Below are 12,669 nucleotides of genomic sequence, written 5' to 3' on the forward strand. Positions count from 1 at the left end.
ATGGTGTGGTGTTCAGCATGTGGTGGAAATGCTTCTGCTGTTGAAATGCTGTTTATGGGAAGATTCTCAGGATCTGTATCTGCTCTGCTTTTTATGTCCTTTTGCTCCTGCTGCTGCCTTTCACTTCTTTCTTGGCTTCATTATCATGAATGAAACGGTCAGGAGCCTTAGAAAAACTTGGGAGAGGGAGATTTTATGGACCTCCTGCAAAATACATGGGTCTGTGCAAGGAGGATTTTGTGGAAAAATGTGCTGGAGGATCTCACTAATAAAAAAAAATACTGAGTCTTGTAGGAGTCTTTCAGGTGAAGGTAATGGGGAGCCTCTCCTATGCATGGTCATCCCTGAAGGGACTCCAGTGAGATTGGTGCCAGCTGGTGAGATCCTGCAGTTTTGGGCATCCTGAGAAGTTTTAAGATTTTTCTAACCTGTGTGTGAAATTGGGTGCCCCAAGTGAAAAATCTGGGAGCAAAAGGAATTAGTGGTTCTTATGAGCTGTCTTTAGACACTGCCATTTTACACAGAAAGCATCTTAAACAGGCAAAGTCTGCTCCTTTCAGGGCCTCTCTTACTGTAGGAAGCAAGGGAGATAGTCCTGGTGGGCTCTTGAAAACACTGAAAGAGATTTGAATCAATTAACAAGGAAACATCACTATCTGCCAAGGACTAGGTCTTGAGGGAAGAACAAGCAGCCTGTTCCTGTTGGCTGCATTTGTTAGAGGCAGAAGTATTCACTGGAATAGAGATCTACCTGCAGATGTCAGAGTGGTGTAAATGCCACAGAGAGGAGAGGAGAGCTGCAAGGTGCTTGTCTCTTTGACTGTAGCAGTCTCCCCTGAGGTCCTGGAAGAGATGGGCTGCCCCAGTGCTCACTGGAGTGTGGGGAGAGGGTGACTGTGGGCTAGTTTCCAGCTGTCTGATATGAGACTGTAAAGAATAGCTATATATGTGGACTCTTTTCAGGTAGCTGTCAAGATTTAAAGAAAATCCCAGAAGCAAACCCTGCTAAGACAGGGAAATGAAATGCTTGATGCTGTTTTAAAATTATTTTCTGCCTTCCTTAAATCTCCTTTCCTTAAATCTCTAGTATAACTGCAGACTTTCTGGTCACTATTCATGTCTGAGACAGTGTGATTAGAATTTAGGAGTGAGGGAAAAGAGGGAAAGGACGAATCAAAGAGCACCTGAATGAGCTGTTTTCAGATGAGCTGAATGCTCTGTCATTTGTCATAGATCCCTTAGAGAACTGACAGGCAGCCTTCAAGCATTAATATTTGTGTTAGAGAATATGGGGAGGGTGGGTGCTGGGGAAGGCAAAAATAGCAGCCTTTAAAATGAATAAGGGAAAGATAAGTCTAGGAGCTTTGAGTTTATGTGCAGTTCAGGGGAAGGGAAAGGGAACATTAATGTTGTTGGGCACAGTTCATTTCTGAGAATTTCCTTCTATGAGTGTGTAAGAGCTTTTTGTCAACAAGAGAGAAGATGTGGATGTAATAACTCCTTGTTTTAGTGTGGCTTTTGATAAGGCCACATCTTATCTCTGCAGATAAGGCAGGGACCTTGAATCTAAATAAAAATGTTTAATGTAAGGATGCAACTTGGTGAAAAGCAACATGTAGAAAGTGGCACTTTACCAATCTTACCTAGCAGAGATTGTCAGTTGAGGAGTGCACTGTCTGTCCCAGCTCAGCTTTTCCTTAATCATTAATCCTTAATGATTGTTTGCTGATGGATGATTTGCAGTCCAGGCTGGAGAAGGTGACAAGTTAAGAGTGAAACTTTGGACAGTGAAACCGGGCTTTTCAGAGTGATCTCTTGGGCTGGAATAAACAGGAGATTATTTAGTGAGGGCAGATGCATAGGAGGGTTTGGGAATAGCCAGTTGTGGAGAGTAAAAGGCTAGTTTTGCAAAAAAGAAGCTGAGCTTAAAAAAATAAAAGAAGCCAAACAAAATTGACCAAAAAAGCCCAGCTAAAAAATCTCCACCTCTAACAAAAAAACCTCTCAAACAACCCACCAGAAACACCAATAAAAAACCCCACCAAAAACCACCAGAACCCGGTTCAGTGTGGTCCAAGAGGGAAAAGCCAACAGCACACTGGCTTGTTTGCAAATATGTACTGAAAGATGGATTCCAAAGGAAATTGGTCTGTTTGTACTGTTGTGGGCTTAGCCAAATGACTGTGAGAAGTGAGTTGGTTGAAGGGATTCCAAAACCAAAAGAAACAAACATTGTCCTAAAATCGTAACCTAAGGGGGAAGCTTTCAGGGGGAGTGAGGGAAGAATTAAAAATTGGTGTCTTTCTCATTTTTGCAGAGGAAAGGGTAGATTACAGTCTTTTGCATATACAAATGTCTGTAGCAAGAGGAGAGATGATGAATGGTCTCTATGCCTGCTGTGGAGAACAGAAATAGCTCCTGATTTAATTTGCAAAAAGTGAAGGATTTAGTTTAAACATGAAGGGACCTTCTTAGATGCAAGGTTAAGTCTAGGATAGATTAGCTGAAGGTTCCCAGGCTTTTGAGAAGCCAGTTGAAAGTAGACTGAAAAATAATCTGTGAGAAGTGATTTAAATTTGGCTTGTGCTACCTTGGGCAGAGCAGTGGCTTGGGGATTCTCCAGGGGCTCTGCCTCCAATACAAACACAGAGTTTCAGGCCATGCTTTGACTCAAGCTTGTTAAAAGTGGCAGAAAAACTCTCAGTGGCTCTTGAACTGGGTCATGCACATAAACCCTGCAGTCTGTGCTGTAAATGCAGAGAGAAAGCAAACAGTTTGCAGAGTGCTGCCCATGGTTCCAGGGAGGATGTGTGTGGATGTGCCCCAGAGGTGCAGATGGATGCTGGTTTGCTGACAGAGTGATGCTGCCCTTGCACAGACCCTCCTCACTGTCCTGCTCCACTGGTGTCTCTGAGCTGCCAGGTCCCTCTGCAGCTCCTGGATCCCAGTGCAGGTTGCTGAGGAGGAGATGCTGCCCCTGCCCCTCTGACTGTGCTGACCAGGCATAGATCACACCAAATGGCTTGAAGATAAATGGGTTTTTTTGGTTTGGTTTTTTTTATGCAACTCCCATGTAGTTAGAAGATAAGAAATTTAATGGATTATCTTGTTTATGGAACCTCCCATGCCTCATCTGCACATATCACTTCTGAGACAGAGACAGGGCTTTGCAGTGGCCACTGCTGTGACCAGGGGCAGCATGTGTGGGGGATGAAGGAGCCCCATTGTGTGCCCTCCCCAGGGCTCTGTGCTTCCAGCAGTTCTCTGGGGTTCTGTGGCTGATTGTGAGTGTGGAGGAGGCAGGCAAACTCTCATTAGTCTTCTGTACTGCAGGCAGAGTGTAAGGGGTGGTTGTTTACAAATGAAAAGATAATTTCTAACTTGGATAAATGGGACATGAAATGCCTGTGACAGGCTGTAATAGCAGTGGAAGCTCTGTTGTCACTTGGATTCAACACAAGGTTTAAAATGCATGGGGAGGGTGAATCAGAAAGTGGGGTAAACAGGCTCTGGTGGTTTCAGATGCCTCTTTTCATAATCTCATCTAATACAAATATTTTTGTCATTTAATGTTGTATGTCCTTAGAGTAGGGATCTGTTTACAAAGCCCTTCCCAGAGAAAGAGTATGGATGGAGAAGACTGCAAAATAAAAGTTATCCTTAGGCTTAGTTTTCAGCTGTGCTTTTTTTTTGGTGGGGGGAGGAGGGGAGTGGTTTTTTGGTGTGGCATTGGATGTGACTTTTTTAGGCTACTTCCAGTATTTTTGTTTCAAACTGTCCAGGATTTCAAGATCTGTTTGTGGAAGGGGATAGGTTACCTACCAGGTTAATAGTGCAGTGTCAGTCTGCCACAGCAGCTGTCTCAGCTGACCTGAGGTTACTTGTTGCTTGTCACAGTGTTGTCCCTGTCAATATTTGTACTCCAGAGATAGTATCTAGATTGTAACTAAACTTCAGGAACTTGTAAAATCCTGGGCATGCATAGTTTCCTGCACACCTGCAGGAAATTGTGTGCATTTTTCTGCTTTTCCTGTCCACAGGAGATGTGGAGCAGCAGCAAGACAATAACTCAGTTTGCGGGGGTATGAAGTGTCTATGTGTTGGTAGAGCTTTCTACAGAGCAGGTTTTGATAAAAAGGCAAAATATTCTGGTGTGCAGCTGTAGCTATGGCATTATGGAGGTATTTGCAGCTTTTGGGGAGCCATGTAACCATCCTCTCTCCTGGTTTGTTTGTTTGTTTGTTTTTCCTCCAGAGGAGAGCAAGGCTTATTTTGAAAATAAGCTAAACTCAGTCCTGCTCTGGGATTTCCATGATTGCCAGCTGGTGCAGTTCAGCAGGGCTTTGTGTTAGTCTGAAGTGATGCTCAGGGAGTTGCTGTGAGAGGCAGAGAGGACTGCATCATTCCTCTCATTCACCTTCAGAGGCTGGAAGGCACTGGGATGCCAAATATCTTTTTTTTTTTTTTTTTCCCCCCTTTTTCTTTTCTTTTCCCCAGAGGTTAACAGGGCTCTGACAAGTCACTGAAGAGGAGAATCAAGTTCACCAGCTCTTGCTGAGATAAGAACTGGAGGTGCCTGGCTCTTTTGATTCCTGTCAATTGCTCTAGCTGGAAGGACTGAGAACTGTTTTGTTTCTGTTCTAGGTTAATGGAGACAGCAAAAGAAATGACCAGGGAGTCCTTACCTATCAAATGCCTTGAAGCAGTTATCCTGGGGATGTATCCTTTCACATGCCTGTGACTTTTTCCACTGCAGCTCTGTTTATTACATTGCCCCTCGTGGATGGTGTTTGAGAGGGTTGCAGCCAAAGGTGAGTGCCAGCACTTGGGGAGCTGTCCTGGTGTTCATCACCAAGTTGCTGAATTTTCTGGGCTTGTAGGTGGGAGTTGGGATGCTGTGTGTCAGGTCACACGTGGTGTGGTTTGGCCCTGCAGACTTTGCCTCCTGCCCTGGTAATCTGTATAATGTCAGGGTTTGACCCACAGCACCCAGATAAGTACCTGTCTACACAATTGTTTTCTTTGTTAGCATTTCTCTGTTGGTTGGTTGTTGGAGCTTGGTAACACCTGAGGACTTTGGGTTCTGTTCTGTGTTTGTCTGGTGTTTACATGGCCAAGTCTTGTTAGCTTTTGTCTCTGAACCCACAGCTGTGCTTTGTGCAGAAACATGTGTATTGCAGTTAGACATTTGAGCTTCCTCTTAACATAGTGCTTGCTTCCCACTCAATTTTCAGTCATTTAGGCACTGACTTGCTTCTCCACCCTCTGGTGCTGTCACCGATAAATCAACCTGCACCATCCTAAAACACTGGAGGAGGGAAGGCAGGGCTGCAAGAGCAGGTTGCCAGACACATCTTGTCAGAAACGATCAAGTTTCATTTGAAACAAATCCCAACTAAAAATAAGCCCCAAAGCAATCCATCTCCTGGGATGTCTCTGCAGTGTTTTGCTGGCTGCTGCTGCCCCCTCCCGTGGGACAAGGAGCTGGCAGAGCCTGGCAGGCAGTGCCTGTGGGAGTCCATGGCTGCTGGGGGTGGGAATGGGATGGGCTGAGCAGTGTGTGCTAGGATAGACCTTGGATTGGAGTCTGGGAGGTGGCTCTGGCTGACAGGGCTTCCCCTGGGAATGCTGACAGGCTCTGTGTGCAGCTGGAAGGATTGGCATCCTGGGGGCTTGATGTCAGCAAGAGACTCAAAGCCCTTCCAGAGGGAGAAATCATAGCATCATAGAATATCCTGAGTTGGAAGGAACCAACAAGAATCGTGGAAGTCCAAATCTTCCTGAACTCTGTCAGGCTTGATGCTGTGACCATTGCCCTGGGGAGGTGTTCCAGTGCCCAGCCACCCTCTGGGTGAAGAACCCTTTCCTAATAGCCACCTAAACCTGCCCTGCCACAGCTTCAGGCCGGTCCCTTGGGTCCTGTCACTGTCACCACAGAGCAGAGATCAGAGCCTGCCCCTCCTCTTCCCTACATGAGCAATCTGTAACTGCAGTGGAATCTCCCCTCAGTCTCCTCCAGGCTGAACAGACCAAGTGGCCTCAGCCACTCCTTGTATGCCTTCCCCTCAAGCATTGCCCTCTTTTGGATGCTCTGTAATAGATTTATCTCTTTCATATATTGTGTCACCCAGAGCTGCCCCCAGCTCTCAAGGTGAGGCTGCAGAGCTCAGAGCAGAGCAGGACAATCCCCTCCCTTACCCAGTGATGCCTGATGCCCCGCAGGAAAGGGTTGGTCCTGCTGGCTGCCACAGCACTGCTGGCTCATGTTCCCTCTATATGGTGTTGTTTTCCAGCCTCTCATTCCCCAATCTATCCACACAACTGGGTGTGCCCTGTCCCAGGTGCAGAATATGGCACTTGCCTTGTTAAACTTCATAGCTTGGTGGTCACCCAGCTTTCCAATTTCTCAAGGTCTTTCTGCAGGGCCTCTCTGCCCTTGAGGGAGTCAGCAGCTCCTACCAATTTTGTATCATCAGCAAGCTTAGTAAGCATACCTTTGATGCTTGCATCCAAATAATTTGTGAAGATGTTGAACTTAAAATGGAGCCCTGTGGAACCCCACTGGTGGGTGGTTTTCAGTCTGATGTAACCCCATTTGCTGTAACCCTTCATGTCTGACCTTTGATGCCTATTGTGTTATGTTTCTCTAGCTGCATGCTGGATATTTTGTCCAGGAGAAACTTGGAGTAACAGTATTGAAAGCTTTCCTGAAGCCCAAAAAGTTTGCATTAACTGATTTCCCTTGAAGTGCTGTCAGTAGATCTGTTATGCTTGTCCTTGTGTCAGGGTTGTGTCCCAAACTATTTGAGGATGAAAGAAACAAGGGAAATAATCCCCAGGTAGAGTTGATGACACTCTGCAGTGTCATTGTGGCTTGCAGTGCTGTATTTCTAGCAGTGAACTGATTACTCCACTTATCACAGGAGCTAAGGGTGATGAGTGACCTACAGATAACCATGATAACCTAAATGTGTTGTTGCTGGTTTTTTTGCTTGCCTCAAACCTGACTTGTGGTTTCAGTTTGGTGGTTTTGGGGTGTTTTTTGAGAAGTGAAGGAAGGAAAATAGTCAAATGCTTTATTATACTATTTGTTGTCATTTGTGGTTTCTTCAGAGTTAAGATGTGTATGAATTTTTCTGTCTCTAGATGCTAATTAAAAAAACCCCAAACTTAGGGCAAACTTATTTTTAAATTGAGAAGGTTTAGCCAGGGGAGAGTATGTGACAGGCTTGTCTTCCTAGGACATCTGCTTCTTGTTTTGGAAGTCTGTCTGAGACCAGGAACTGTCTGCTGGCTGGTGGTCCAATAACAGATGCATTTAAGTTTACAAGATTCATGCACTGTAAACTCCAGGTATTTTGCTTGAGGTGTGGGCACACAGAGTGTGGAGGGGCCACCAGAATTTGTGTGTCTGGGAAGTGGCTGGTGTGGAGCCATGCCCATGTGGAACCTGTGCAGTATGAGGGGTTTTGGGAGGCATCTTTGGCATGACAGGTGGGGAAGTTTGCTGGTTTTTGTCAGCCATGAGATTTTGATCTTCAGCATTGCCCTTTGGATGCAGACAGTGAGTCCAGCAGTGTTCCAAGGCCAGGTGCTTTCCGGAGAAGATGTGCTTACCCACTCCTGAATTTCCAGCCAGTGCCTTCACACAGGGCTGAGCTGTTGACCTCTGGTTCCATGCCATGTGTCTGGAAATAAGGTACAGCTGTAATTTGTGTGCTGACAGGCCTTGAGTGCTGCTTGGATGCTGAAAAGACAGAGCCCAGTGCAGCAGACCCTCGGTGTGAGCCTGCCTTCAAAGGGTGGCTCACATCGCGCAGAGCAGCTTAGCGAGATGTCACTTCAATTGAGCTGCTCCCTGGCTTGTGCTATTGCCTCTTACTGTCTGACTGCTTATAAAATGCTTCTGTAATCCCTCTTGGTGCAGAATTAAGTTTTGCATAATTGCCTATGCACTTGATCTTGAAGCATTTTTATAGGGCAGTGAGGTAAAGTACTGAGCTGCCCTGTCTGCATACACCAAGGAATCAGCAGCTCTGAGAGGACTGAAAGCTCAAACAGATCTTCCAGTATTATTTTGCAGCAGTCTGCACTGTAGCTGTCTGAACTGGCTTCATATCTCTCTGCTTACATGATCTGCTTGTCAGTGCCTAACCAGAAGCATTCCTCCTGCTGTCTTCCCCAGGGCATTTCTCAGTTCAGTTGTAAATCAGCTGAGTAATGGTGCATTCAGCCCCCTCTTTCTGAGCAAAGATCCAATTGATTTAAGCTCATGAAAGGGAATAGTAAACCAGAAAGTGCCAAGGGAATTTTATCTGTGCTGCATTCACTTTATTAAAACGTGGAGAGCAAAATATCAGAGGGGGAGAGGGAAGGTGCACACTGCATCCCTCCTCAGAGAGCCTGCAGAGCGCGTCTGCATTGGCTGAGCATAAATCACTCCTGTTGCCTTCAGCATCCTTCTCCCAGTTCATGTGAGGTAACACTTGGATTTTATATACTTGGTATATAATAACACTTGGTATTAGAGCCCCTGGCCAATAATATCGTTAAACAAGGAAGAGAAGAGCAGAAGCATCTCAGGAGTGAGAAATTATTCAGTAACTTCTGCAGTGTTCCTTCTGTGGATGCAATCAGTGGGTGATGTTTGTCACCACTGGAGGCCTGGGTCCATCCATCTCCTCCAGGCCAGCAGGAACATCCCTGAGCTGGGAGCGAGTATTTTCAGTAAGGGGGAGAGTTTCTTGCAGTGATTGCAGGATATTGTTGTCTGTGTAGTGCTCCTCTTTGCTTCCTGCATGTTTGTGCTTATCACAGCTTGACCCACTTGCTAACTAAAATATGGGAAAGGAAGATTGTGCTGAATATCTACAGCCCCTGTGGTGGCTGTGAAGAGCTGGGAGTGAGCTTTTAATTGTCATGGTCTAATCTTTAGATAGACACCACTCACTGTAGCCAGGCACTGGAGAATGGGTTTCTCAATCTGAGGGTTGTCACCCAGCCAGTCCCACTTTGGGAAGCTGAACCAGTTGCTTGAGCCATTCCCACATGGCCCCTGGAACTGCTGAGGGAACTCTGGGCCCTCTGTGTACACAACATCCAGATGTGGGCTCAGTAGCACTCTGCCTCAGGGTAAGCAATCCCAAGCCCATGGGAAATGCTGCCTGACTCCAGCTGGTAACCTCTCTGAGTGTTTATTGCTGGTGGTTGGGGGCCCTCTGAGCTGTTGCTTGGAAAAACAATTCTTCTGGTTTTACTGAAGCCTTATTGATGGTTTTGAAGCACGAGATTTATTTTCCTCCTGTTCCACATGCTGCTGTGTGCTAGCATTTTCAGCATGGCTGGTGTAACTAGAGCTGCTTCCTTGCTTCCCAGCCTGCTGCCATCTCTCCTGCTCACTGCTGCCCAGTGCTCCTTGCCCATGGGAGTGGCAGGAGAGGGGAAAACCAGACACCCTGTAGTTTTCTGTGCTCATCCTGACCAGACTTCAGCAAAAACACCCTTGCTGGGCTCTTAAGACATGAAGAACTGCCCCTTTTCAGGTATTGATTCCAGCACTTGCTCTTGTTAAACTTTGGTTGTTGGTTGGCCATCTCTCCAATTTGTTGAGGTCTGTCTGCCCTTGAAGGTGTCAACAACTCTTCTTAGTTTGGTGCTGTCCCCAAACTTATTTCTTTGAGCTCTGTGTCCATGTTGTTAATGAAGATGTTGAAGAGACCTGGGCTGAGGATGGAGTCCTGCAGAACCCCTCTGGTGACTGGACTCTGGGCTGATGTTGCCAACTTGCTAGGACTCTTTAGTGCCTGACCTGTGAGCTTCTTGTGCTTCAGTTTTTGCCTGTTGCCTATTGTCCTGTTGGTTGGCACCACTGACGAGAGCCTGGCTGCATCATCTTGATTGTCATGAAGCCCCAGGATTAGGAGGCCACTGAGCTTTGCTGCAGCTGCTTTTGCCCTCTGCTGCTCTGCACTGCTTCTCTACTGTGACATATAATTCACTCCCTGACTCTCCATCCTGCAGTTACAGTCCCAGCTCAGAAGTGTGATTACAGCTGCAGCATTGCTGTGTGCTTGCCTTTTGTTTGCCACAATACAGCTCTCCTTGGGCAGAGCAGAAAGGAAAAGCTGTAATAATGATGCATGGACAGAGGGGAAGATCTGACGTGCCTTTGCAGCCCATTTGCTGTGTATTTCATCTCGGGTGGGGACTCTCATTAACCAGTCCATCAGCAGAAGCAACCTGTACCTAAAGGTTAATTTCCACAGCGGTTGTTGCTGGGTTGTTTGATGGTGGGTAATTTCTGCCCTCAAAAGATTCTTTTGCTCCTACTAAGTATTTAATGAGATTAAATTGCAACTTCTCTGAGCCCTCGTGGCAGAAGTGTGTATGTGTGGCAGGTGGCCACCAAAGCTTTGTATGGACTTGACAGAAAGGCACTTGGGGAGCAGAGTGAAAACCCTTTCATAATGAGGGGGAAAATAGTGGCAATGTTTGAAAGCTTCATAGGAGTTAATAAAAGACAGTGCTTTTTCAGTTGCACAGAATGATAAATACAATGGACTTCTGCAAGAATTGGTCTGTAGGACACAAATTATTGTAACATGACTTTGATGTACACAGGATGCACCTTTTAAGGCTTGAAGCAAGGTGACCTTTTAAATGAGGTGAGTGTGTTCTGAATTTTCCAGTTGTCATAATGGTGCTGGGCCCCATTCTGCCCTTGCAGTATATTTATAATCTTTAATTATAAATCATCTACTGATGGTGGGGAAGCTAGTCCTAAGGCAGCAGTGATCCAGTGAGACCCTAAGGCAAATGGAGCTGTTTCTGTTCTGCTGTCCTGTAGATGATGTTGGGGTGGGCTTTGACAGTGGCTGCAGGGTGTCTGTGTTGGATGGCAGTGGGGCAGGAGCTGGGTGCACGTGGCCTTGGCTGGGTGACAGATGTGTGAGGTCTGGAGGTCTGTGCTCTGCTGTGCACAGTCTTCCAGACTCATGGTCATGCAGCCAGTGAAGTGCACTGTGAGCTGAGCCCACAGTGTTGTCTGTTCCTTTGCCCTTTAACACATTTTCTCCAGGCTGCTAAAGCCAGTGACGTCTAGCACTGAATGCAGCTAAACATGTTTGACATGGAACTGAAAAGCTTCCCTGTGGCTGTTCTGAAAGTTCTGTGACAAAGTGTTTTTCTTGCCTATTTTTTTTTTCTTTTGTTTGCTTGTTTGTGAAACTCCTTGCTCTTGACCTCAGATTCTGGGCAGTTCACGAACCTCTTATTAGTTGGTTTCTGCATTTACCCAGAAGCCAGAAGTTTGACTTAGTGAAATTCAACAAACTCTGGGTGAAATATCCTCCTGAGAAAATGGTTTAAGGAGAGGTGAGAGCCACTGGATGCTTCTCATGCACCCCTATAGAATGAAGATGTGAAATGTGGGGTGCAGGCAGGGGTCAGCATCCCAGGGAGTCACACTGGTGGTGGCATGTCAAGCTGGGCAAAACCAGAGCTGAGCCCAATTTGTGTTTTACAGTCTTGATACAAAGGCTTTTTTGTGCTCTCTTTCCCAGCAGCTGTGAGGCTGCCATGCTGTGCAGGCAGGGGAGGAAGGCTGGTCACAGTAACATCCCAGGGTATCTCAGCTGTGTGATGGGTCTTGTTTCACTGCTGTTAAATACTTCCTTTTTGGGCATGAGGCAGGGAGAGGAGGAGATCCCCAGAGCAGAATCCTGGACAGAGCAGGTTCCTGCAGCTTCAGTGGGAGCTGAGCCCACTCCTCCATCTGTCAGGATGCCCTGACACAATCCTGGCAGTGCTGCCTTCTTGGCTGGTGTATTTTGTAGTGGCAGCACCATGACCAGCTGACTCAAGGGGTGGCTCCAAGGTTACAGCAGGTGCCTCTGGCTGGAGTAACCCCAGGCTGGAGCGTTTTGCTACAGCCTTTTCTGGTCATCCCTCCTCCATCCCCCAGGCATGGGTGGGGGCCTCAGCTGCAGAGGGCACGGGCACCTGCTGTCCCAGGGGCCAGGTGCCAGCACGTGGAGCCAGGGTGAGTCTCAGCTGTCCCAGGATTAGCAGCAGGGAGCTGCGTGCAGCGTAGGCGCTGACGCAAAGCTACTTGCGTGGGGGATTCTCAGCCTGTCCCTTCCCTGGCACGGGCCAGCAGCCTCCCAAGGAGGGAACTGCACGTAGCTCCCCTCTGAGATCACACACTGCACTGGCACACAGCTCGGTGCTGGACTTTCAAATGGCCAGGCAGTGATTCCAGGGACAGGGGTTGCTTTTTAAGAACATTGTTTCTGACCACGTCTCTGTGCATATCTCAATTATTTATATTGGACCTTTCCTTTGGTTCTTCTCAGCAGTCTGTTACAAGGGTAACATGAAGAGTGGCAATGCCAAAGGCCAGTTCACAGAAGGAAAGGTAGACTGTCACCTTGGAGAGTAACAAATCTGAATTTCTTGGTACTATTTAAAGACATGAGAAAATGAGGCTCAGTAAATGAAGTTGCATCAAACCCTCGAGAGAGGGAGGTAAACACTTTTCCCTTTGGAAGTGTGGGGGTTTGTTGGTATCAAATGGGCAGCTTCCACAGATCTAGGGAAGGAGGTCTCTCTTCAGTTGTGCTGACCTGAACAGTGCTGTGGTTTTTATCTTTCCCCTAAGTGTGATTAGAG

General features: G+C 46.8%; 1 protein-coding gene across 1 annotated transcript in view; it reads left to right on the plus strand.

Annotated features, from left to right (window-relative positions):
- VASH2 (vasohibin 2) overlaps positions 1–12,669 on the plus strand; it is a 32,967-nt gene that overhangs the window by 11,487 nt on the left and 8,811 nt on the right. Inside the window, exon 4 of the mRNA XM_079299040.1 lies at positions 4,645–4,719. Coding sequence (XP_079155166.1) covers positions 4,645–4,719 — 75 coding nt within the window. The remainder of the gene's footprint in view (positions 1–4,644; positions 4,720–12,669) is intronic.

The sequence above is a fragment of the Erithacus rubecula genome (genome assembly GCF_903797595.1).
Source record: "Erithacus rubecula genome assembly, chromosome: 2".
Taxonomy (NCBI): Eukaryota; Metazoa; Chordata; class Aves; order Passeriformes; family Muscicapidae; genus Erithacus; species Erithacus rubecula.